At 36.7% G+C, this 21,762-nt stretch overlaps 1 protein-coding gene across 3 annotated transcripts in view; it reads left to right on the top strand.

Annotated features, from left to right (window-relative positions):
* Positions 1 to 21,762, top strand: part of ebf1a (EBF transcription factor 1a) — a 178,375-nt gene that overhangs the window by 114,106 nt on the left and 42,507 nt on the right. For all 3 annotated transcript variants that reach the window (XM_073820000.1, XM_073819999.1, XM_073819998.1), the window contains 4 exons: positions 2,135 to 2,216; positions 3,495 to 3,636; positions 13,347 to 13,477; positions 15,275 to 15,401. In XM_073820000.1, the coding sequence (XP_073676101.1) occupies positions 2,135 to 2,216; positions 3,495 to 3,636; positions 13,347 to 13,477; positions 15,275 to 15,401 (482 nt within the window). The remainder of the gene's footprint in view (positions 1 to 2,134; positions 2,217 to 3,494; positions 3,637 to 13,346; positions 13,478 to 15,274; positions 15,402 to 21,762) is intronic.

Here is a 21,762-nt window from a genome sequence, read left to right as displayed (position 1 = left end):
TGCTTTAAGCTACTACAGCCTTAACCCAAACTCTAACTCTATCCCTAAAAGAACTTAACTTCATTAAAAAATGCAATATTTTTTGTTTGTGAATCACTTTAACCTTTGAAAACAGCCCTATGTGTTTATTTGCATATGTATGTATTCCAAAAAAACAAATGAGACCGAGACACATCTTTTTAGCAGTCTCAGTCGGCTTGTTTGGTGCGCACCAGGGTTTGGATGGCAGCGTTCACACTTACTCAAATGAACCGCTCTAACAGAATCAAACCAAACATGACAAGTGTGAACACACCTTTAAAAAATTGCATAAGTAGCATATATGTGACCCTGGACCACAAAACCAGTCTTAAGTCGCTGGGGTATATTTGTAGCAATACCCAAAAATACATGGTATGGGTCAAAATTATTGATTTTTTCTTTTATGCCAAAAAATCATTAGGAAATTAAGTAAAGATCATGTTCCATGGGGATTTTTTGTAAAATTCCTATTATAAATATATCAAAATGTAATTTTTGATTAGTAATATGCATTTCTAAGAACTTAATTTGGAGAACTTTAAAGGTGATTTTCTCAGTATTTTGATTTTTTTGCTCCCTCAGATTCCAGATATTCAAATAAATGTATCTCGGCCAAATGTTGTCCTATCCTAACAAACCATATATCAATAGAAAGCTTATTTATCGAGCTTTAATATGAGGTATACATCTCAGTTTTGTAAAATTTAACCTTATGACTGGTTTTGTGGTCCAGGGTCACATATATTAACCCCCAGTAGATCCACACAGGTGGAGCTGGGGAGGTGGAGGGTTTTAGTGTGAAGGTCTTTGCACACTGAGTCCGAGATTCTCATCCGAAATTTGTGCATGTTAATTATATTATTAAATATAACCTCATGTTGTGTCAATCACGTTTACACACTGCCTCCACTTTTTTCTGTCATAAAAAAGTTTGGATCAGGTTTGATTTTCTGTGTTTTCACATGCATAGCAAGTATTTTGATTTGGAAAAGATGATGAATATGAATAAATAAATTAAATAGCGAATACGAAAATTTTGGACTGACCTTAACTCTAAAGGCACGCTGCAAAATGTTGTAGTGGATTCTAACCAGCCATTTAAATGTGAAGCAGCAAGCTCATTGGCTGCGTATGCAACATGAACAAATTAGCTTGTGCCAAATAGTTTAATGCTGTGAATATCATAGGTTTGCATTAACGACCCATCAGCCTGCTCCATATAGAATGGTAATTTGAATAGTAGTGTGTAAGAAAACATTAGCAGTATATATAGTATGTCCCACTTTTGACAGCTCAGTAAAACTATGTGTTGCTGAGTGTAAGATGATTGGATTTATAGAAGTTAAGACTCCAGCAATGACAACCCAAACTGTGATCACCAGGCTACTAAGTGTTAATGCATTTGTGTGAGTAGTGACAGACAGCAGATATAATAGTGGATAGATGCTGCAGACAGAGATGGGTTCTTAACTATACCAGTGCCGTGAACCGGAAAACCATGAATGAAGAAAAAAGAGAGAAACCCCGCTGTGCTAATTAATATTGTAGATTTCAGACCACAGAGAAGGAGGGAAACACACTGAATCACAGCCGTACAAGATCTGACAAGCTCACTGGATTCAACATTAAAAACATTTTTAAAACACGTAAATAATAAACACTTACAAATCATTTGACTCACATTATTAATTTGATTGATGAATGGCACAGTAAAATTCACAATATTAGACGTTCCCCTAGGAAGTTGAGTACAGTGGGTATGTGCATTGTGCTGCTGATTTAATCTGAATAATAGTTGATAAACTTAATAGTTCCTTAATGAGGAAATCTCACTGAATTTGATTTTTGTGAGTCTGTGTGCTCTTTAATTGGCCTAGACAACACACTCCTGCTTTCTTCTCCTTCACTCATCTGACAGACCTGTTTCTGTGTTCTTGACAGATGGTCTGAACTTCATTTCTAAGACCAGTGTGGTTCTCATTGTGTGCGTGTGTGGATAAACATTTAGTTATGAATGCACAGAATAGGTAGATGCAGTAGGTTAATGCAGCACACCACAGTCTAGGATAAAACAGACTTACCTCATAAATCGTCTTCTTCTGTGATTTTCCAGGTTTTTCCTGAAATTCTTCCTCAAATGCAACCAGAACTGCCTAAAGAATGCAGGGAACCCAAGAGACATGCGGCGATTTCAGGTAGGACAACATTTGGTCAGCTTACATTTCTAAACAAAAGTGGCAAAATTGCATTTTTAACCATATATGTTATTGGATATGCTAAACTTATTAAAATGGTCAAACTATAAAAATGTCCATTAATAACTTTAAAATCATTCCTATTTTAAATAGTGCTCAACAAATAAGTAGTTAATGAACATTAAAATAGTTTAAAATGACATGAAATGTAATATACTGTATCAATCGATTAACATTTTTTAATTGAAATATTTAAATGATACTTGGTGATTAATCAACTTCATTTACAATAAATCTGTGAATATATACAGTCAAACCAAAGTTTATTCAGACACCTTCAAAATTTCTCACATTATCACAGTTTATTCACTATAGTTTAGAAAATGTTAATATTACAAGAACTTAAGAGTTAAACTGTTTCAGAACAAATTCATCTTGATAATGTCAGATATCTTTGATAGAAAGGTATGTAAGAAAACATGGTCAGGTCAAAGTGTCAAATCAAATTTTTGGTTGAGTTTTCAGTTTTACTGGTAGTCCACTCTATGAAGAATGTTAAGGTATAATATGTCACAATTTACTTTACTTTGCTATCCTCACTTTCATAAATGAACTATAGTGTCCTGTACCCACTAGTAAAAAATATAAAAAGCTATATCTGGTGTCTGAATAATTTTTGGTTTGACTATATATATATATATATATATATATATATATATATATATATATATATATAATACACACACTTTTTCAATTGACAACCCAATGCATTTCACTAAAAAGGTAGTAGTAAATTTTGCAAAGACGCAATGAATGGTTTCTTAACAGATAAAGAGTACTAGAGAACATATAAAGAGATACGGATGTGGAGAAGAGGGGGAGAAAGAAAGCTTTGAGCGAATGAAGTGGCTGCCCAGAACAGGGATAATGTAAGCGGTGTTTGCCAAGTCTCATCAAGCCTCTTCCTCTCTTGAGATTGAGAGACCTCTCTAAGCCTGAGAGCCATTTAAATCAAGAGGCTCCTCAGTTGCTGTGGGACACCTCTAGTCTATGTCTTCAGCTCTGTGAGAGCTGTTAGCTGCTGTCATTGTTCCAGGCTCTCTGGTGAAATGTGTCTGTTCGTCAATTTATCAGTCAGCAGTTACTTACACGCATACCGTGTGTATGCACTGCCCCGGCACTTCAGCTGTTTGTTTGAGCTACGTATTAATTTGTATACAAGAACAGAGTGTGTCTTCGCGGGTCAAGTGAAGTACAGTCATCATTCGTCTCTTGCAGGTGGTGGTGTCTACGACGGTCAGCGTGGACGGACACGTCCTGGCTGTGTCTGACAACATGTTTGTACACAATAACTCGAAACATGGACGCAGAGCTCGCAGGCTGGACCCGTCTGAAGGCACTCCGTCGTACCTGGAACACGGTGAGTGTACGTAATGTATTTGTTTATGTGCGGTTTGTTGAGAAATAAAGAACACAAGTTTGTCATATCAATAGACAAACTTTTCGCATCAAGTTGTTTCGTACTGACAAAGAACGAGAGAAATGAGAGAAACAGACAACAGGAATAAAAGATGAAAATTTCCTTCACACAACCAGCTCTTTTATTTTCACACAGCTAACTAGTCCCAAGCACCATTTAGCAAAACTAAGCCACTTTGTTACACTCAATGTAGTTTCATGGTTTTGCTACATTAGCACATATTTTTGTCCATCATGGCTAGTGCTGTATTCTTCTCTTGTCAACTTATAAACTTACAGACACAGCTTAAAGCTGAAGTCTGCCATTTCTACAACTACTGTCGCCAAATAGTATCGCAAAAATAGTGATTTCAGGTTTCCTGAACCATCCACCATCTTCGATTGACTTGATAGTCTTGTATGATCAGGGCAAAACAAGGATCTGAGCATCACAGCCCACAATGTTCAGAGAAGTCCACTTTACACTCTTAAAAATAAAGGTGCTTCATAATGCCATAGAAGAACCATTTTTGTCTAAATGGTTCAATAAAAAACATTTAACATCTGAAGAACCTTTCTGTTTTACAAAATGTTCTTTGTGGTGAAAGAAGGTTCTTCAGATTATAACAAGGTAAGAAAGAGATGGTTCTTTACAGAACCTTTGACTGAATGGATCTTTGTGGAACCAAAAATGGTTCTTCTATGGCATTGCTTGAAGAATTTTTAAAGCACCTTTATTTTTGAGGTGCTATAATGATTTTCTGCATATGATGGGGATAATAAGACTGTAATAAGTAACACAACTGTGACTTTTAGTCAGTTGGCAAACTGTATTTTCTTGTTTTAAGTGTAGACGTCAGAAAATTTTGTGGGATGTATGCTTAAAACAAGAAAAAAATGTAGAGCTGCAAAACGATTAGTCACAATTAATCGGTTTAAAATAAAAAAATTTATGTTTACATACTTTGTGTGTGTACTGTGTATATTTTTATGTATATACGTACACACACAAACATGTATATATTAAGGAGAAATATTTATAAATAAATACAGGCTTAAGTAGCATGGGTATATTTGTAGCAATAGCCAAAAATACATTGCATGGGTCAAAATTATAAATCATCATAAAAAATCATGAGGATATTAAGTAAAGGTCATGTTCCATGAAGATATTTTGTAAATTTCCTACTGTAAATATATCCAAAATCTCTGCCAAATATTGTCCTACCCTAACAAACCATGCATGAATGGAAAACTTATTTATTCAGCTTTTAGATAACGTATAAATCTCAATTTCAAAGACTGACCCTTATGTTTTGTGGTACAGGGTCACACAACTTTTATTTTGAATTAATTAATCACAACTAATCATTTTGCAGCTCTAAAACATGTCAGTGGGGTAAGAAAAATTAGAGTAATTCAAGATATATTATCTTGTGCCGTTTTGGTCAATCTTGCTTTAAGCATATTTAGATAATTCTGCTTTAAAACAGACAAACACTCTGGACTCTCCACTGGCTACAAGACAACTATGACCATTTAATCAACTCATAATGACTCTGAGTCAGCACCTCTGTGTGCCACTGATTTAATGTCACCAACAAGTCACACCGATGCCAGATATTACAGGTGGTCCGAGCTAACTTTGAGCAGACTTTCATTTGACTGACAAACAGCATACCAACAGTAGCAGTGCAGCAATCCCCCAACAATCCACCAGGGCTAAGAAAAGAGCAGTGAACGCAGCATTCCCCAAGTGGCCTGTTCTCTTTAGGTTTGAACATGTGTTTTACGAGACCTCTAAGGATTAAGCACCGGGCATTTATTTTCTGAACGATGTGTGGCCTTATCTGCTGTCCTCTTTTAGTGTTGCAGGTTATAGTGCGGCCCTCCTAAATCGGTCTAATAACATGTGGACATGATTTGAGCACTGATTTGATCCTCAGCCGCAATCAAATCCAATCATTTTCTCATTTATGTTCGGGATGATTCTAGAGAAGAACATATTTTTCAGTCGGACTGTTAACCTCTATTTATGATGAGAAACTGAGGATTTAAATGATGATGATTTGATGATGATGATGATGCTGATGATGATTAAGTTCTCTCTATTCTCCTGGGGATGTCTTCAGTGTTTAAGCACACTTTCCACTGCACTGAGAAGATTAAAAAAGTCAGTTTTCTAAAGCCTGGACATATTTGAAAAATTGTGGAGATTTTTATCTTTCCATCTCTTTTTACAAAAGAAAGTATAGGATAATTCCTGAGACAGACAGGCTTATGTTGTAATTCCTCATTATGTCTAATATAAAATCCTGATGTCCACATATAGATGTATTTTTCTTGGAGGGCAATGCAGGAACAATGTCAGAGCTGCAAAATCCAATACAGAGATCTTGTAACTAAATTCCACTTGAAAATGAGTGTTCTGCTCCTTGTAAATGATCTTATTAAATAAATAGCTCACCCAAACAAACAAAAAATGCTAAAAATTTGCTCACCTTCAGGCCATCCGAAATGTACATGTGTTTGTTTCTTCATCGGATTTAGCATTACATCACTTGATCACCGATAGATGCACAGGTGCCGTCAAAATGAGAGTTCAAACAGCTGATAAAAACATCACAAAGTAATCCACACTACCCCAGTCCATTGATTAATGAAATTGTGTTTGTAATAAACAAATCCATCAAGATGTTTTAGTTTCAAACTATTGCTTATGGCTAAAAGTCCTCTATCCATAATATTCTTTTCTGCAGTGAAAAAAGTTGTCTTGTCTGAAACAGGAAAGAAATATGCACAGATCAATCCAAAACTGCTTTAAACCAATATGTCACTCAAAACATATGTGACCCTTAACCATGAAACCAGTCTTAAGTAGCATGGGTATATTTGTAGCAATAGCCAATAATGTATTGTATGTATCAAAATTATCAATTTTTCTTTTATGCAAAAAAATCATTAGGATATTAAGTAAAGATCATGTTCCATGAAGATATTTTGTACATTTCCTGCTGTAAATATATTAAAACTTAATTTTTAATTCGTAATATGCATTGCTAAGATCCTAACTTGGACAACTTTAATGGCCATTTTCTCAATATTTTGATAATTTTTTGGCACCCTCAAATTCCAGATTTTCAAATTGTTGTATCTCGGCCAAATATTGTCCTATCCTAACAAAAAATACATCAATGGAAAGCTTATTTATTCAGCATGTTTAAACACATATGTGAATGTCACAAATGTGAATGAACATCATAGGGTGAACTTTTCACTGCGAAGGCGTTATTATGTATTATAAACATACATTTTGGCTAGATTTGTTTTCTTACAAACATGCAGCTTTTCACTTCATAAGATGTTAATCAATGCACAGGAGTCATGTAGATTACTTGTGGATGTTTTTATCAGCTGTTTGGACTCTCTTTCTGATGGCACCCATTCATTGCAGTGGATTCGTTGGTGAGCTAGTGATGTAATGTTAAACTTTCTGTTGAAGACACAAACTCATCTATATCTTGGATGGCCTAAGGATGAGTAAAAAAAAAAGCTATTCCTAAGTATTTTAGCTATTATGTGACGCTGGACCACAAAACCAGTCATGAGGGTCAAATAAAATACATGAAATACATCACTTGAAAGCTAAATATATAAGCTTTTCATGAATGTATGGTTTGTTAGGACAGGACAATATTTGGCTGAGATACAAATCTGGAATCTGAGGGTGCAAAAAAGTCAAAATATTGAGAAAATTGCCTTGAAAGTTGTCCAAATGAAGTTCTTAGCAATGCATAATACTAATCAAATATGAATTTTTATTATATTTACGGTAGGCAATTTACAAAACCACACACCCTATCTAACATTTTATCACATTTAAATCCATTCCATAGAATTCTGTCAATTTTTCCACAAAAATCAGTACAAAATATAGCCTTCTCATAACCAACAGCGTGCTACACTTCTCTCACCCCTGCTCAGCCACTCTTGTCCATTATTGTGTCAGCTTCAAACCATTTCCACTCCCCTCCAGCTAATGAGCCTGTTCTGTCAGATATGGCGTGCATGTGTGTTGATTGCTCTGGGCTGCGGAGACGAGGGTAAAGCGAGGGCACCGATACGTAAGGTCATGTCACAAACGCACTGTGGTGGAAAGAGGTGTCTGCAGGGCTGGAGAATGTTAGTTTGTAGAAGAGAAAGCTATTGTGCTCGTATCCGAGATGTGTGTAAGAGCGAGCGCGCGTACGCGTGCATACAGCGCAAGGGAACAGATGGCGGCAGAGGAGGCACCAAAGTTTAATCCTATCAGATGGATTCACATTCCACCATCTGCTTAATCCATGCACAATTTCAGCACCCTGCAAAAGAGTCGTCTTAGGCCAAGATTACCATCACAGATTGCTCCACCGTTCCTCTTCATCTCTCCTGGTTTATCACGCCGCCAAATTGCATTATGCCCAGCAGTCACCCACAACACAGCTCCTATGAAAAAAAAGAGCACAGACGAGGAGGGGAAGTCCTCACAGCCGCACAAAGTGGATTACTTCACTTTTGAAAATTACAACATGGCTGGTACACAGAATATATGTGACATTTTGGTTGGTCTAAGGAGATTTAGTTTGTGTATTTGGGCTTATTGAAATTCTTTAAAATCATATTTCTTAATCTAAAATATGTAATTCCCTACTTAATATGCAATATACCTTAGAAAAACATTTAACAGCATAAGGACACTGTAAATGAAATATGAATCCTGGAAGACTATAAAGGTCTTCCGCAGATGCATCGCTATACAGTGTTGTACTTTTGAATATTATTACTTACTGTAGCATTTCTATATTTAACATGGATATAAAAAGTCACCCAACTCATCCAAAAATGATTACACACTTGTAAAGCAGACTTTCTGCTGTTGCTGAATAATGTACTTTTTTATGAGTTTTATAAGTAAAAAATTGCTTAAATTAGTGGATTCGATGGAAAATTTAACTGTCTGACTTTAAAAGACAGACTTTTTTCTTTATTTTTGCAAACAGTATTATTCACACTGTATAAAGTGGTATTTTATGCAAATTGTTGTGTTCAAATGCTGTAAAATTCTGTTACCCTGTTTGAGATCCTGATTGTTTTTGTACATTTTGTAATATTCTTTTGTAATGTAATTTTTTACATTACCGTTCAAGTGTTTGGGGTCAGTAAGATTAAATAAATTAATATTTTTATTAAATTAATTATAAATGACAGTAAAGACGTTGATACGTTTACAAAAAAATTATCAAAGAATCTATAAAAATCTATATCAAACATCTATATCTATATTTAAATATATACTGCCAGTATGAAAGTTCAATGCCAGTTCAAAATTTTTTGAACAGTAAGATTTGTATTGTTTTTTAAAGAGTTTTCTTCTGGCTACATTTTCAGCATCATTACTCCAGTCACATCCTTCAGAAATCATTCTAATATGCTGATTTACAGTTCAAGAATTATTATTTTTTATATATATTATCAATATTTTAATACATTTTTTTCAGGATTCTTTGATGAATAGAACGATTCAGGAAAGAAATGATAAAAATTAATAGTTTTTTTTTTAGCAAGGATGCTTTAAATTGATCAAAATTGATAATAAAGACATCTACAATGTTACAAAAGATTTCCATTTTTGATAAATGCCATTCTTCTGAACTTTCTATTCATTGAATTAACCTAAAAAAAAAAAAAATCCAACTCACCTGTTTTATTTTTATTTTCTATTAAAAGGATCATGTGACTGAGTAATGATGCTAAAAATTCAGCTTTGAAAAAATCACAGCAATAAATTACATTTTAATTATATTCAAATAGAAAAAAAGTTACTTTAAAATGGTCAAAATATTTCCGAATTGATTTGTATCAAATAAATGCAGGCTTGGTGAGCAGAAGAGACTTCTTTAAAAAAAACATTAAAAATCTTACTGTTCAAAAACTTTTGACTGGTAGTGTATATATATTTTTTGAGGCACTGAATGTTTTTTTTATTGTATTTTTGATCAAATAAATGCAGCCTTGGTGAGCACTTTCAAAAACATTTCAAAAATTTTACCAGCCCCAAATTTTGGAATAGTAATTAAGATATCTACTTTTTATTAGTAGCTTGTAACTGTATTTTCTTTTTCAAAAGGGTACTTTTAATTATATATAAAAAAAATTCTTGTAGTTTTAAAAACTACAGTTTAGCATTCCCCAGATTATTTTTCCGCTGCTGGTGAAACTCTCCATCTCCCCTGCTATTATCTACACTAGCTCTTCCCAGGGCATCGCCGGTGGCTGACACACACCAGTTTGAGCGGTGCGAGTGAGGCCTACAGCCTTGTCTCATCTCAGTTCAGGTCCTATCAGCAGCACCGAGCGCCTCCTACACACAGGCCATCTGCCTCGGCTGCACGTCTGCCTCAGTTAGGTGCGTTGAGTGCAGACCCCCACCCTCGCCCAGGGGTCCTGCCTACAGTCAGAACCGTGTGTAACGCTTGTTAAAGGATGTGTGTTCAGTCCCCCTACCAGAGTCACAGAGGACAACAGAGCCGCGCGTGACAGACTCTCCTGTTCTCTGCCTGCGACAGCTGCCTCTGAGGACTCTTACTTTTCCTTTTTTCTCTCCCTCATGTCTTTTCCTTCTATTTAAATCCAGCAGCAAATTGGAACAGCAGTAATTAGTCGGTTAAAGCGCCTTCAGTGAGACACCAAGCTTTAGAATCCGGTGCCAAAGTTCAACACACTGAAATGAAATTTAAACTCATTAAGGTGTTGAATTTTTATGGCTGGCTGCTGTTTTCTCAGAGTGTCCCAGGGCGCCTGGCCTTTTGATCGACTGCTGTAAGGACTCCGGATTTCTCTGTGCTTGGCGAACTCCGGCGCTCATGACATTTGCACGAGTGTCATAAAACAAGCGCTCGCACCTGGCCCCCTCCCTCCTCGCGCACACATGGGGTCAGTGTAATATTTAATAAAGGTGTGTGTATAATCAAGCGGAATTAGCATTCGTGTTCTCCTTCCACCCCCAGAGGGGAAGGAAGGAGGGGTTGGAGGGAGGAGTGCTGCTATTGTACACTCATCACTGACTGATCTTTTCCAGTCTGACCCTCAGATTTCATTAATTATGTCCATGACTAAAACAAAGGCGGAGGGGAATTATGCCTTTCATAAGCAGAGCACCAGGGGGCTTTTGCTCTCTGTCTCGTCGCCCTGTTTTGTCTGCTCTCGGTTTGGTCAACCGAGTCTGAGCGCCTGTGGACCAGAATGCATAAGCTGCGTGAACTGAAAAAAAAAAAACATTCAATATGTCTAATATTATTTTAGAAACATGTTTAGAATTGACGAAACATTTACACAAATAAATGACAAATGAACATGAGTATGCATGGGGACGAGTCACGAAAGATGTGTCAAGAAAACATCAAGAAAATGCATAAAATATAAAGGTCTGTAGAATACAGCTGTATGGAAACAATTTTACTTGCAATAATTGTAATATTCTTGCTGATTATTTTCATGCTATGGCTGATAATTGATCAATTGTTGATGTTTAATACTAATTAATATTGATGTTAATATATTACTGTTTTAAATAAACAAATAAAACATTAAAAACTAAAATGTTTTTAGGTACTAAAATTTAATTTAGGCATTACAACTTTATATCATACTTTATTTTCAGACATCCTGAAGATTACATTTAACAATGTAATAATTAAATATTGTAGTATAATTTAACTTTAATTTAATTAAAACAAATTAAACTTAATAAATTATTTGTGTTTTGAAAAATATAACTACGTGGGCATTAGATAATAGCAAAGCAATCAAAATGTATAAATCAGGGAAAATGAGCAGACACAAAGAAATATCCAATATTGATACTTTAATAATTTATGTATGTGTGTATTTATTTATTTTTATTTATTTACTTATTTTTTTGGGATGCGATCGATTTGACAGACCTTATACACTGCCGTTTAAGAAATTTGGGATCAGTACGATTTTTAAGATTCTCTTATGCTCAACAAGGCTGCATTTATTTGAACAAAAATACAGAAAAAAACTGTAATTTTGTGAAAAATTATTGCAGTTCCTAATATTGCTTTTCTATTTTAATATAATTTAAAATGCTATTTTTTTTGTAATGAAATGATGAATTTTCATCAGCTATTACTCTAGTCTTCAGTGTCACATGGTCCTTCAGAAATCATTCTAATATTCTGCATTATTACCAGTGTTGAAACTGTTGTGCTGCTTAATATTTTTTGGAACCTGTGTTACTTTTGTCTTTTATTCTCTGATGAATAAAAAGTTAAAACTAACCACATTTATTCAAAATAGAAACCTTTTCTAACAATATAAAAGTCCTTACTATCACTTTTTATCCATTTAACACATCCTTGCTAAATAAAAGTATTAATTTCTTTAAAAAAAAAAAGAAAAAAAAACTTACTAACCCCAAACTTTTGAATAGTAGTGTATATTGTAACACAAAATTTCTATTTTGAATAAACACTGTTCTTTTTAACTGTTTTATTTACCAAAGGATCCTGAAAAAGAAGCATGTGACAACTAGAGTAATGATGCTGAAAATCAGCTTTGTTTTAAAGGAATAAATTATATTTTAAAGTATATTAAAATAGAAAACTTTTAATTTAAACTGCAGTAATATTTCACAAAATTTAATTTCTGTATTTTTGATCAAATAAATGCAGCCTTGATTAACATAAGAAACCTCGTTAAAAAACATTAAAAATCTTACTGATCCCAAATTTTGAACGGTATATTTTTCTAATTGTATTAGCATAAAATATTAATAATTTATATTCATTATATAAATATATACATATCTCAATAACCAGTGGTAAAGAGAGACTTTATAGTAGAGCTGTAACAGTGCAGATTTAAACTATGGAGTGGATTTGGAGTGGGGTTTCTCTCACCAGTGAGAGGAGAATGAGAGTGAAGCTGGAGCAAAACACTGAGTGGGGATGAGAAATTGCCGTCACTCCACTCCACTCTCTGATTTCGGGTCGTATTCCTCCGTGTGGTGATGGCGGCAATCTAAAGTTCCCAAAACACAGCTAGAGATGATCATGGTGAGGTTGCAGGTGATTTCCAAGCAACCACCGCAGTGAATCATGCTACTATACAGGGTAGATTGAGATAAATGATCGGTGAGCAGGCGTCATCTCTCATGCTCGCACCGCTGTCAGGAAGCATATGGGGACGGCGCAGAGGAATGGCCACAGTCTAATCATATGTGACGACTCTAATGAGTCAGTCACTTGTCATTAAGCTGTGCCTAAAGCTTCCTAATAGAGTGTGGCTCATAAATCTATTTGCCGTAATCAGGAAGAAATCAGTTGCACAGGTTTAGATTTATTTCCTAAGTATTTAGTCTGTGCATGAAATTATGTCACAGGTAATGCACACCAGTGATGATTTGCTGGCTGCTTCCAGATGTTTATTCAGAAGCTTCTTGACATTATTTATGCATAATCTCTTTACAGGTGTCTTGATGTGTACAGGCAAATACATATAGTCATAATTGATGTATATTGCATATGCCTTTTTGAGATGAACTAGCTGTTTATTGTACACAACGGCCACTGGCTTACTCCTTTTTTCCTCTTCCTCGTTCTAAAACAGCTACCCCTTGCATTAAGGCCATCAGTCCCAGTGAAGGCTGGACGACAGGGGGTGCCACAGTCATCATCATTGGTGATAACTTCTTTGACGGCCTACAGGTCATCTTTGGCACCATGCTGGTCTGGAGTGAGGTCAGTTACCTTTCAATGTGAACGTCTGCCAAAAATAAATCCATGTCATGCTCTCGCCAAAAAACACCAATGGATATTTGGAAATCACAATTAGATCAAATACAATGGAAAAAAGAATGAATGCACCTTTTTTAACTACAATAGTAATTAGCAAATATGCCTAATATGGAAGATGCATTCAAAATCCACTTGGCTCACAAATCTGAGAAGATGTGTGCCAGTTTGAATGGGCGTAATGCTTCTGTTCTCATTTTTGGTCAGCCAGTCTGTCTGTTTTTCTGTCTGTCCATCTGTTTTGGTCTTTTACACACTCAGTTTCTGTGCTGCTCGTGTTGGGAAGAGCTAGATGAAAGAGGTAATTCTATAAAAAGCCTCCCATTGACAATGCCATATTTATCTGAGAGGTGAGAAGAGCAGTGCCTGGCATATGAAAGCCCAGCTAAGTGAGCAATGAAAGGGACAGTTTAAAGCCATGTAAAGCAGCACCAGTGCTGCTGGCTTTGAATATGACAGAGCGTTTGCAGAGAAACTGAGTGCTCACAGCTGCTTTGTAGTTGCACAGATTCTCTTCAAAAGCAATTGAGAACAGTTTCACAAACACTCTAAGCAGTCAAATCATAGTCTAATCAGAGGACAAAACAATACTGTTTAATAGCTCAGCTAGTATGGTTGCAGGTAGACAGAGATAACTTAAATGCATGTTTTTAAACTTTGTGAACTAGTTCTATCCACCTTTTTCTTCAACGTGGAAGTAATTTTTCTTATAGTAAGATGAGGGACAAAATGAAAGAAAGACAAGCTTACATACACCTTGCAGAATTTGTAAAACGTTACTTATTTTACCAAAATAAGAGGGATCAAACGAAATGCTTATTTTTTTATTTAGTACTGACCTGAATAAGATATTTCACTTAAAAGGCATTTACATATAGTCCACAAGAGATTTTTTTTTTAATGACACAGTTTAAAAGTTTACATACACTTGATTCTTAAAACTGTGTTCTTACCTGAATGATCCACAGCTGTAGTTTTTTTGTTTGTTTGTTTAGTGATAGTTGTTCATGAGTCCATTGTTTGTCCTGAATAGTTTAACTGCCCACTGTTCTTCAGAAAATTTCTTTAGGTCCCACAAATTGTATGGTTTTTCAGCATTTTTGTGTATTTGAACCCTTTCCAACAATGACTGTATGATATTGAGATCCATCTTTTCACACTGAGGACAACTGAGGGACTCATATGCAACTGTTACAGAAGGTTCAAATGCTCACTGATGCTTCAGAAGGAAAAACAATGCATTAACAGCCATGGTTGTAAACTTTTGAACAAAATTAAGATGTGTACATTGTTCTTATTTTGCATTTAGTACTGCCCTACAGAAGATACTTAGATGTTTCACTTACTTACTTACTTACTTGCATTGTCTTTTCTTCTGAAGCATCAGTAAATGTAAATTAAGTATAAATTCAACTATTATTTTTTCTTGTGGACTATATGTAAATGTCTTTTATGTGAAATAACTTATTCAGGTCAGTACTAAATCAAAAATAACATGCATTTTGTAAGATCCCTCTTATTTTGGTAAAATAATTAACATTTTGCAGATTCTGCAAAACTATTGACTTAAAAAAATGTTTTATCTTTTGAAAGTATGACCAAATAATAGGTTCCTTTTTAACACTGGAAATAAAAGGTTGAACACAATGCATTGTATTTATATTAAGAATTTTTTTTTGCCTTATTTCACCCTGTTTTATTTTGACAACAACAAAAAATAACACTTTTCATTTTCTCTTTCAGCTCATTACACCTCATGCCATCCGAGTTCAGACTCCTCCCAGACACATTCCCGGGGTTGTGGAGGTCACTCTGTCCTACAAGTCAAAGCAGTTCTGCAAAGGTACACCGGGCAGATTTATCTACACAGGTAAGAATAACATTAAGCATCCTTAGCTGTACTCAGCCAGCTGCGTACAACCATCATGTCTTATTCCTTTTCAACTGTTCTTGATTTCACGGCGGTCTGGGTTGAGTAAGTCACCCAGTGTTTCCTGTAGCGAGAAACCTACGCCATAGAGGAATCCTAAATATTTCCTGAGCACACAGCTTAATACAAACGGCTGTGCCTCGAACTCCAGGAAGATCCTGCAGCCTGCAGAGATAAGGGAAATGTAGGACTTATCTTATAGAGGAAAAAGAGGTCACCTGTGATATCTGCAGGCTTCAAAATGAGTTTACTGTACACTCTACATATTGGGAGTTCGGCCAACGAGAAGTAATTAACTTCAGACATCCAGAAATAAGGGAAGGACATGATGGAAGTGTATGATGGAATCTAATGGTAAAACAACGTGAAATCAGTGGAGGAAGAGGTGAAGAGTTTGTTCGCTGATCGTGCAGCTTTTTTAGTTTAAATTTAGAGTTTGCAGTCAAAGTACAAGCACAGCTTTTCTGAAGAGCATTAAAACGCTGAAGGGAGCAATGTTAAAGGCCTGTCTCATCAATAGGTTTAAACAGTGCACAGCTGTGGGTATTGTTGGCTCAGTAGGTGTCTATGTATATGCCTGTGCATTCGTGGGTGTGAATGAGTATGCTCGTTGGGTTTATGGCGCTGGACTTGGCTTCTTTTCATGGCCTATTCAGCGAGCACATGGGGAGGAATGGAGGGAGGGATTTAGACGTTCGCACACAACCGCACAAACGCACGTACAGCCACACACCCTCCAAAACAGAGGGCAGATGGTCACCCCGTTTTATGGCTGCACTTCTAGATGTGCCCCTTTTGCTAAAGCTTCAAGCTTAATAACCATCAAGAATGCTTTTGATTAAATGTGCCGTTTTAATGCACACGGCACTCAAACTCAGTTTGAAACTCAATGCTGTTAATGACAAGAGACCAAATGCGCATTAAAATGGCCGGTGCGGATCTGACGCTCGCCCTCAGGTTGGCCCCACCGTGCAATTCTCCTCAGTTTGAAGCATTTTGGGCCGTCTCTCTTCCCCTTGTCCCAGCTACTGCGGTGGGACGTCAGCCTGTGTGCCTTTCTCTCCTAGCTCCAGTTGGCACCTGTGCCTTGCCCAGTTGCCAGTGGGTACTAATCATAGAGTATTGGCAAAGCTATGTGGCAGCTGGCAGTGGAATTACACATGGGGCATCTGGCACCTCTAATCAACTTCTGTCAGGCAGAGGAGATGGAGACCTAATTAAATCAATGGTGCACTGATGCTGCCTCGCTCAAACACCACACAGCCATGCGGAAAGGCTGAGCCGTACCTGGAGAACATCCCTCACAGCCATGGGGGAGAGAAAAAAAACAATCCTTTTAGGACAAAACTGATTGCGTTTTGCTATTATACTTGAATGCATGGCTCTCACAAGTATATATACTAAGTGCATGATTTTAGAGTATTGTCTTTATGAGTAAATTATGATGTTGATTATATTTGACACCGTTCCGTCTGTAGTGACAGAGCTGTGTTTTGTCTTTGATTATAAACTCAGCAGCCACCCAGTAAATGGATTCCTCAAAGGCCTCTCATTTCAGAAGTCTCGGATTCTCTAGGATTCTTGGCACATGCTTGTGTGAACTGTGCCTCTGGCTGGCCAACAGTTTGTAGTTAAAGGGATAGTTCACCCCAAAATGAAAATTCTGTCATCATTTACTCAGCATTATGTCGTTCCAAACACGTCTGACTTACTTTCTTCTGTGGAAAACGGAAAGAAAAAATTCTGGGAGATGTGATGTTTCCATGCAACTACAATAAATAGGGACTATGCTAAAAGCTCAAAAGCACTAAAAAGTGTGTTTGTGTCATATTGTGTAGATAGGTAAAAATGATTAATCATAAAAACATCAAAATTCACCAACTCTGATTTTGTAATGCAATGAGGCTTGATTTATGACAGTACCTGAGTTCAGATTCATCTGACAGAAATTTGGTCTGAAACTGCACGTAATAACTTTTATTATTACGCAGGACACCTTCTTTCATTCATACAGCTGTAAAATAACACCATAATTCAAATGACTTTTCATTTTATAAGCTGTATTAAAAATGTGTTTCGTTGTTAGAATACTTTTTGTGTGCAAAGAAAACAGAAATTCAACAATTCTTCTCCTCCAAATCACATCTTCTGTCATTATGGAGTGTACCAAAAAAGTATTCTTGTACTGTAGCTTCGTAAAATTGCGGTTGAACTGACGTCACATGGACTGTTTTGCTGATGTCCTTACTATGTTTCTAAGTCTGGGAACATTTCAGTTCTGTACATTTCTATGCAAGGTCAGACAGCTCTCAGATTTAATCAAAAATATCTTCATTTGTGTTCTGAAGATGAACGAAGGTCTTACGGGTTTGGAACGACTTTAGTAATAATGACAGAATTTTAATTTTTGGCCAAACTATCACTTTAAGGTATATATGGAGCTTGAAAGCTCCAGTCCCCATTCATTGAATTTAGCTGAATGGAGAAAAGACCTCTAGATGTTTCTCCATTTGTGCTCTGTGGAAGAAAAAAGGGTTAAAAAAGTCAATATCGGAGAGCAGTTAGCAGCACTTTTTAGTAGTGTGTGGTACAGTAGCCATCTTCTCCCATCTCACCAGGCACTGTTTTGCATTGTTGGAATGCTAAAGTTAAGGCCCTATCACAAACCCAAGCTTTAATGAGAAAGACCCAGTCAAAGTGATCTCACCCACAGTTACCGGGCCTCTGCAATTAAACATCCGGAAGCTCTCTGCAATTATATTTATCATCAGAAACAATTAAACACTCACCACCTGGGACATTACCCATCCTGCATGGCACTCCGCAGATAAGAGGGATGAATCATTCCTCCCTACTTTCTCTCTCTCACCCTCCCTTTCAATTCATCTGCAACAAATGCATTTCCATGTTTGGTTGTGTATTACTTCTCACCAGATTGCCATGTTTGCATCATTCGTCAAAGGGGGTTTCCGTCTGTTTTTGAGGGAAAGAGGCAGAGTTATAATGCTATCTGCCAGTGAGCGTATGTGAAGCCCTGTGCGGCCGATAGATTGGAGGTGTTGATGAATCACTTGAAATGTTCAGCAGGCAATTCGTTGCTGCTCAGTATGCAGGCCAGTGGGCTGAACAGCACCCATCAGGCCTGATATTAAAAGACTCTGCTCGATCACATTAGAGGGAGCTCTCTACGCCTGCCCAATGATTAAGTCTATGGGAGGCATTTGTCACTTTAGTTGAGGAAAAGCCAGACTTCACATCATACATGCATTCACTCTCTCTTTTAATGCAAATACATGTACGTTGAAGTCCAAAAGTCTGAGACCACAAAAAAAAAAAAAAAAAAATCTGTTTAGGAAAATACATATACATATATTTGTGACCCTGGACCACAAAACCAGTTCAGGGTCAGTTTTTCAAAATTGAGATTTATACATCAACTGAAAGCTGAATAAATAAGCTTTCCTTTGATGTATGGTTTGTTAGGATATTTGGCCGAGATACAACTATTTGAAAGATTTGGAATCTGAGGGCGCAAAAAAATATCAAAATACTGAGAAAATCGCCTTTAAAGTTGTCCAAATGAAGTTCTTAGCAATGAATATTACTAATCAAACATTAATTTAGATTTATTTACAGTCGGACATTTACTAGATATCTTCATGGAACATGATCTTTACTTAATATCCTAATGATTTTTTGCCATAAAAGAAAAATCAATCATTTTGACCCACACAATGTATTTTTGGCTATCGCTACAAATATACCCAAGCTGCTTAAGACTAGTTTTGTGGTTAAAAAAAATACAGTAAAAAATGTAGAATTGTGATATATTATTAAAATTGAACAGTTTTCTATTGTCATATATTTTTAAAAATGTAATTCATTTCTTTTATGGCAAAGCTGACTTTTAAGCAGGCCTCACTCATTCTAATTTGCTAATTTGGTGCTCAAAAACATGTCTGATTTTGAAAAGAACAACATTTATTTGATTTTGTTATATTCTAAATGTTTTCACTGTCACTTTTAAACAATTTAATGCATCCTTGCTGAATAACTTTCTTTAAAAAATAAATAAATCATACTGACTCCAAACCTTTGAATGTTAGTCTATATAATAATTTCTACATGGACTTTTGGACCTCACTGTAAATGTAATCTTTTATGCATTCATAGTCACCAACTTATTTTTTCCAAGCACTAGATTTGATGGAGGCTTTCTTCTTGAGTGGGTTGAGTGATCGTTCGATTTTGATAATGAGTCTCTTTAATTCTATTGACAAATGGGGTCACACTAGGTGATCAATGATAACCGTTCCAATTAAATTGCTAAACCGCTGCATGGTGGAGATTATAGCCATAAAGATATAGAGCAATTGGTTTGCTCAACAGCGGGGCGCCTTCAGTGGGCCATTTCACACAGATGTCTCTGTCTTTTAGAAGCTTCTGCTCACGATCAAGAAAAACAAGCCATCCATTTTACGGCCACAGGTTCCGAGATTTTTTTTCTCCCCCGTGTCTTAAAGTGATGCCTTATTTAGCTTGTCGGATTTTCCAAATAAACGCAATCACTGGGTTTATGGAAAAATGGATAAAAATGAGATTGTAAGGTATTGATCCCGGCGTGGGGAGGGGTTGAGGAAAAACAGGCCTCATCTATATAGGGAGAGAAATGAAGCAATAATTCAGGCAGGCATCGAACACCCTGCCACTGAGCCTATCGATTCCTATCCACAGCATATGAGATCACACCTGAATGAAAGAGAGCTCTGGGGAAAACAGAGAGAGCGAGAGGGAGAGAGAGTGTAAAACGTCTGCCATTCCCTAACATGTACAGAACATTACCACCCTGACATTAACAGCTCTGTACAAAGCCCACAAGTGCCTGTTAAAAGGTTCTGCTAAAGACCAATTACCCAGCATGCCTTTCTGCTCCGTCAGTCAGGGATACTGTTCTAGCCCTGCAGGTCTATGTGTGGTCAGCTGATTCAATTTACCACCAGCAGCTCAGCGCTAGCATCTGGTCTCAAAAACAGGAAAGCCACAAATACCGTGTTCTCGCCAGCCTAAAAACTGCCGCCCACATTCTGCCCTCGGGCTTCTGTGCGAGATATTAAGTGTGGGATTTTTTGGTGGTGTAAGGTATTTTAAAACGCACTGTTTTGACTGGCTCCATCTGCTTTTGACAGCACTCATAGTATTGTCTTTTAGTAGTGGCTCGTTCCCCTCCTCTCCTCTCCTATCTTCACCCCCGCGGGCCTGTAGTTATTATTGTGAAATATGAAGCGATCCGGCTGTGCCTTCATGAAATTTCAATGAGCATTGATCTGTGTGATTGCGAGGAATCCTTCAAGCAGTGGTTGTTGTTCATTTATTTATTTATTGCTGATATGTTTTACTCGTTTTGATCCCATCTTCTAGAGAAAAAGGACCGCCGTCGATTGTTAATGTATTTGTAGCTTTCCTTTTTTTGGAAAAAACTGTCTGTTCCTGGATAGTTTTTGTGTTCACGAGGCAGAATGTTCAATTTGCGCCTCTAGGAGCTCCGTTTAGATCCGTAACGGCTCTATATTTGCCTATATTGATCATATTCATTAAACGTAATGAGATGGCATGGTATGCGGCAGATATTCTGCTCTTTTCAATATTGATTTTGTAGATTTTATTTCAGCTCATGACATCACTCGTAACCTTTTCGTTCTCCTTCGCGTATGAAATTGGAGAGCCGCAATGAATCCGTGATGACATGAAACCGACTCTATCATATATGTCGGGTGACCGGCCGATGTTATTTCTGTCGTGAAACCGTTCCGTGAGCCCAGAAAGAAATGGAAACCGCAGCTTGCGAGTTTCTGGAACTGTAAAAGTAAACAAGTGCATGGACAGTTGAAAGGTGTTTCTCTAAAAATATACAGGTCTGCTGTGCATGGTTTGGTAAACAGAATTACAAACCAAGTAGGACATAGAGGCTCCGGAAATGAAGAAGCTCATGGGATTTTACTTCCCTTTTTGGTGTAAGCGTATCTCTGAAAATACACTGTTTTGTTCGAACTTTTTGGCAAAGTTCACTGCGTGACCCAGCGCAGGAGGTGTTTTTTCTTCTCTGTGCAGTCTCAAGGGTTTGGGTTTGTTTTTGCGGTAACATATATACTGTCACCGGTCAATGTCAATTTGATTTGTGACATATACCAGAATTGCATGGACTCATGTCCACGAAATGTTTACATCATTGTTTTCAGTGGGCGTATATAAAATTAGTAGCACTATACTGCTAACTGTTCAGTACACACTCTCATTCCCAGCA

This window comes from Garra rufa, chromosome 16, assembly GCF_049309525.1.
Source record: "Garra rufa chromosome 16, GarRuf1.0, whole genome shotgun sequence".
NCBI classification, from domain to species: domain Eukaryota; kingdom Metazoa; phylum Chordata; class Actinopteri; order Cypriniformes; family Cyprinidae; genus Garra; species Garra rufa.
Note: the sequence above shows the minus strand (reverse complement) of the source record. Positions and strands in the feature narration are given on the sequence as shown.